The sequence below is a fragment of the Xiphophorus hellerii genome, chromosome 13 (assembly GCF_003331165.1).
Source record: "Xiphophorus hellerii strain 12219 chromosome 13, Xiphophorus_hellerii-4.1, whole genome shotgun sequence".
In the NCBI taxonomy this organism is placed as follows: Eukaryota; Metazoa; Chordata; class Actinopteri; order Cyprinodontiformes; family Poeciliidae; genus Xiphophorus; species Xiphophorus hellerii.
This window is the reverse complement of record NC_045684.1, coordinates 4,951,888-4,957,403: the sequence shown is the minus strand read 5'-3', so window position 1 is coordinate 4,957,403 and position 5,516 is coordinate 4,951,888. Positions and strand designations below refer to the sequence as shown.

At 33.6% G+C, this 5,516-nt stretch overlaps 1 protein-coding gene across 1 annotated transcript; it reads left to right on the top strand.

Annotated features, from left to right (window-relative positions):
- The first annotated feature begins 782 nt into the window (after positions 1-782).
- LOC116731269 (secretagogin-like) lies at positions 783-5,088 on the top strand. Its single transcript, XM_032580951.1, has 11 exons — positions 783-1,030; positions 1,546-1,616; positions 1,758-1,853; positions 2,158-2,247; positions 2,365-2,421; positions 2,575-2,652; positions 2,739-2,794; positions 3,533-3,578; positions 3,690-3,749; positions 4,074-4,142; positions 4,589-5,088. Exons 1-11 carry the CDS (start codon positions 961-963, stop codon positions 4,712-4,714), a joined length of 819 nt encoding a protein of 272 aa, XP_032436842.1. The 5' UTR covers positions 783-960; the 3' UTR covers positions 4,715-5,088.
- The last annotated feature ends 428 nt before the right edge of the window (positions 5,089-5,516 follow it).

The following is a 5,516-nucleotide window of genomic DNA, read 5'->3' as shown; positions in this document are numbered from 1 at the left end:
AGTGTATCGGTACATTAATCGGTTAATTTCTTAGGTTTTTATTTTTGTATTGTTTTTTTATTATTATTATTTTGAGCATGTAGAAACCAAAACAATGTCTTTCTTTTGGCTTTGGTATGTTTTTTTTTCTTTTTTTTTAGCTCAGGAAAAGAGCCTTTTATTGTCTGACTGAAAATATTAGGGTTTTCTTTGGGGAATGAAAACATTTAAAACTGGATTCTGCAACAAAAAACGTTTTGTTTGTCATTACCACACCTTTGTTCTCCTGCTGGGATAACATCACAAATGTTTCCTATGAATAAACATGAGATGTTTTTTTTTTTTTTAATCCACACAGCTGCTGTACCTTCACAATAAAATTTGTTGTTATATACTTACATCCTAATGATGTACTGCTGCACTTATATATGTATTATACGGCTATGTAAATATGTTTTGATGTTTGTTTAGGGTTTCTGTTTAGTGAATACATATTTTTGTCATAAGGAAATTTTGTTATCTTGTGAAAAATGATAGATATAACTTGGTGATGGTCTTCATTTTACTGGGAAAATATTATGTTATGCTTCCTTTTTATAAAAATATTTCATTTTAAATAGATTTTGTTGCTTATGTAAATGGTTATGTTAGCCTGGGAATGTGACAAAAAGCTGTTATAAACATTTTATTGTTTATATCAATAAAATGAGTTATTGGTCACACTTACACCCCTCTCCCTTTCTCTGTGCAGCCTCTGTTATTTTCTCCCGTTATCCCTCCCCTCACATATAAAAGGCTCAACCTGTCTTTTGTTCCATTTTTTTTTTAAACTGATATCAGAATACACCAGAGGGAAAAGTCTGATTTTACTTCAGTGGAATATTTATTTTCTCTGTGACTCTAAAGAATTATTTTACTGTTGTAGTTTTGTTTTTCTTCTTTTTTGTCATAAACTTGGCTTTTGTACGGATCACCAGAACCATGGACGGTGCACTGGAGAGACTTGATGCTGCTCGTCTCTTACAGATTTGGCAACATTTCGACAAAGATGGTACAAAGACCTCCATATCTCCTAATATATCCTTTCTAAATTAAAACGGTTATTAAATAATAGATTTTGCTTTTATTTTTATTTGCTTAGGCAAATATAATTTATTAAACTTTGTATTATGTATTTGCTGATTCACTTTTTTGAAAATCATATCTCTTTAATTTACTCAAAGACAAAAACTGAATTACTTTATTTCCAAACAGTAGATTACTTGCATGAAATTATATCATTAATGAAAATTATTTAGATTTTATGTATAGGAGGATCACCTTAATAATTCTGATATCTTGTACAAAATAACTTCTTTAAGTCTTTTAGATTATTTTTTTTATTATATATGGTTTTATCCAAGTTATCACTCTTCATGCACCTTTTTCAGTTATTTTTTTAAAGACTGAAAGACAGAAATTCACATATATCAATGAAAAACTATTGAACAGTAGAGCTTTATCCAGTTTTTAAATAGAAAATTTTTAGTAAAAATATGGAAATTCTTTTAATATTCTCTTTCATAGACAAAGGCTACATTGAAGGAAAGAAGATGGATGACTTTTTCAAGCACATGTTGCACAAACTTGGAATGAAGGTAAATATATTACAGTTAGGTTCAGGTTCAGAATAATCACTGATTTTATTGCAAAAGAGTCTAAATATGGATTTGCTTCCATTTGTTTTTGTTTTGAAAAGCAAATTGGTATGAAAACACAACATGAAATGTTGTTTTCAGATGGAGGAGATAACGGAGGACAAAGTGAGAAGAATGAGGGAAAGATTTGTGTCTCCATATGACTCCACTCCAAACAAAAATGTGCAGATTGAGGAGGTAAGACCGAAACAGCTGAACCGCTGATGGAAAAATTTGCTTAGATTTTTATGTTTTTTTTGTCCAACAGAAGAAAAAATCCTGATATGCTTGACTTTCGGTTTGTGTGACTGCACAGAACTTACATCAGTCTGGCAGACTTAACATATCAAAAAAGCTCACTTTTTTTCTCTAATCATGATTGTCTTCTGATTAGAAATTGTTGCAAAACATAGAAGTTAATAAAGACGGATCACCTTGTAAATTACTGTGTCTTTACTGAAAGTAAAACATCTTCCACAAAAACTCTAATGGCTGTTTCTAGCTGGCCGCCATGATGCTTCCAGTGGAGGAGAATTTTCTGCTGTTGTTTCGCAGAGAAACTCCGCTGGACAACAGTGTGGAGTTTATGAGGGTAAGTGGAAAAAATCAATGGAGATTGTAAATGCATTCATTGTGAAACAAAATACTGCTGAGTCACCAAAATATTATTTTCAAGCATTTACGATTTATCTGCCTTCTTTCATTACAGATTTGGAGAAATTATGACACAGATAGCAGTGGTTACATTTCAGCCAATGAGCTCAAGGTAATGTGACTCCAGATATAAATATGCATATATCTTTCTGTTTAAGTGTATTTGAATCTGAAATAAAATATTCTGAAGAAATAGAGGACTAAGTGCCTGCAGATTCTTACATCAAATTAGTTGTGTTGCTTATAAACTCTTGCCTCTCCACAGGGCTTCCTACAGGACCTGTTCCTCCAGCACAGGAAGTCCATCACGCCCCAGAAGCTGGAGGAGTATACCGAAACCATGGTAACAGGGCATCATGTTGAGACCAAGTTGCTAAAATATCTTTTTCACTGCCTGTTGCCTTTATTTTGTCTTGTATGTACCTGCAGATGAAGATGTTTGACAAGAACAGGGATGGCAGACTGGATCTGAACGACATGGCCAGGTACCACTGCTCTGAAAAACCATCAAAAACCTCTCTAGCAAATGGCAAGCAGCTCATTGTGCTGTTGACCCCTGCTTGGTGTTGCTTATTGAGCTGTTTGATTGATGCTTTAATAAACGTGGGCCTCAATGGTGAACCCCAAACAGTCACAACGGCCAGGCAATTCTACAAGTTTTCTTGGGTGCAACCCACATACACAACAGCAGTACGCTGCTCAACCTGCAAATGGATTTTCCTTACAAATGTGGCACCATTAAAGCAAAACTACATAGGCTTTCCAGCTCTGTTAGATTTGTTGCCATCAATTATTGTCAGAACTAAGAAATAATCAATCAAGCACACATTTGTTTAGTTTTTATTCTGTGGGTGTATGAGTGGTCTCTCTGAAATCTTGTCCTGGGTAATTTTAAGAGCTTATGGAGCCCCATGTTTCTGCAAAGTTTGCTAATTTAGGGCCAATTCTGCTAATTGTATAGAGACCTAAAACTTGCTAACTGTATTTCACTTAAATTATCAATTGTTATCTTGACTTTGTCACTTGTTTACAAAGTCTGTGATTTGTATGTTTCCTCTATGCAATGTACTTTGTAGATTTAAACAAAATATTTAAAAAAAAGAGACTGCGAACTAAATTTTTGATTAATATTTTTTGCTTAAAAGAAGCAACTAATAACATAAATGTCAAAATGTATTGGAATTTTTTGTTTTGCATTTTCACTGTTTTTCTGTTTTTCTTAGAATTTTGGCACTGAATGAAAACTTTTTACTGAAGTTTAAGACAGACGTGAGTTCAAATTTTAACCCAATTTTTCTAGGCACATTTATATGTTCTGAAATGAATTTTATAGCATCCTTCCAGACCTCATGAACTTTAAATCTAATCTGACTGTTTCAGGCTTGCAGTCTAGAGGACAGGAAGAGGGACTTTGAGAAGATTTTCGCTCATTATGATGTTGTAAGTTCAGATTTCTTTGGTTTCATTCTTTCTCTTCTCTGCTCTTTTACCACCACATTTATAACAACTAATTGAACCTGATTTTCTTTTACAAATAATGTAAAGCCAGAGATGATTTTTTGTGAAAATGAAAGTTTTGTAGAATATTTCAGTTATTAGATGCAGCTGTACTGCACCACAAAATGATTATGATGCTCTTTAGATATTGTTCTTATGTTAAGATCTTCTATTTTTATAATAAAATGTATTAATCAAAATAAAAGTTAAAGATATGGTGATGCAACTTTTATACCTGTATGGAGCATAAGGATGTTTTGTGTGTAGAGTAAAACAGGTGAACTGGAGGGGCCTGAAGTTGATGGATTTGTCAAGGACATGATGGAGCTGGTGAAGGTAGAAAAAAAATCACAAATTTACAGATTATTTTTTATTCTATAAACACAGATGAAACTGCCTGCAGTCATATTTATATTGGGTTGCATGATGACTCAGTTGTTTGCATCATTGACTTAATTCAACATGGTCTTGGGTTCAAATTCAGGTCTATCTGTATGATGTTTGCATGTGCTCCCTTTGCATGAGTGGATTCTCTCAGGGTACTCCTGCTTCCTCTCCAGTAGCCCAAAAATATGTGTTAGGTTAATTTTCCTTAAGTCTGTGCGTGTAGAGGGGTGTGTGTCTGTGTCAAATTCTAACTTGAGCTACAAAATTTTCTAGTTGAATATATGTTATTCCAACGACATGCAATTAATTTTTAAAACAATATTTGGATGGATGGACAGAAACATTGTGACCTCGGATTTTTCTTCTAAGACCAGCTCTCTCAAACCTTTCTGCAGCCCAGTATCAGCGGGATGGAACTGGACAAGTTCAGGAAAGCCCTGATGGGTCACTGTGACATCAACAGAGACGGAAAAATCCAGAAGAACGAGCTTGCTCTCTGCCTTGGCCTCAAACTCAGTTAACCCTTCATTGACGCTCAGTTTTCAGCATATAGTGTTTTTTTTATCTTGAATTCCTCTGTGCTATCTTTCTATCCACCTTAAGGCTCTCCATTTCTATCCGTTTATTCATTTGACCATTTTTTGCTACTTTAAAGCATTTTTATTGTATTAAACTACTTGGCTGTATTAAAACTATTTATTTCTGTTAAAAACAAACTACATAAAAACTAAACCTTACAGGCAGAAGAAGACAGACGGTTTTAAATAACTGATCTGAATTATGTGAAGCTTTGTGATGTGATAATGTACAATGTGAACTAGTGTGTGTATGATCATATTGTGAAACTAGTCAAAGCAGTGATGATTGAATATATTAAATAAAACTGTCACCTGTGTATGATTTTCTGAGTAGATTACTTGCAAGAACACAAGTTACAGGTAAAATAGAAATCAAAGGCTGACAATAGGTGCAGCTTTATTATTACTACTACTATTTTAATATATGATGAAATGTATATTTTAAAAATAAATAAATCCCTGAATGAATAAATATGAGGGGGGTTGCTATACACATTGTCTGCTTTTGTCCACTGATGTTCAAATAGCAGCTCCACTTAAATTTATGCCACAAATTATCCATACCCCCAGTTTAGGCTTAAAGTACTTTTTTATACTTACCTCCATTTCTTTTTTCTGACAGGAAGTAAAATAACATTTTGAGTGACCAAGCCAGAGTCTCGTTTTGATTTTGACAGAGAAACTCTGGAGGGAGCAAAATAGGCTCATTGTAAAGAGTCCTTCCAAACTTTTACATCTTCTCACC

What these genes read in the sequence shown, in the direction of transcription:
- LOC116731269 (XM_032580951.1), top strand. Translation starts at nt 961, where the DNA reads ATGGACGGTGCACTGGAGAGACTTGATGCTGCTCGTCTCTTACAGATT. An exon ending in AGGAGTATACCGAAACCATG is followed by an intron (nt 2,653 to 2,738) that starts GTAACAGGGCAT and finishes ATGTACCTGCAG; the next exon opens with ATGAAGATGTTTGACAAGAA. An exon ending in GATCTGAACGACATGGCCAG is followed by an intron (nt 2,795 to 3,532) that starts GTACCACTGCTC and finishes TGTTTTTCTTAG; the next exon opens with AATTTTGGCACTGAATGAAA.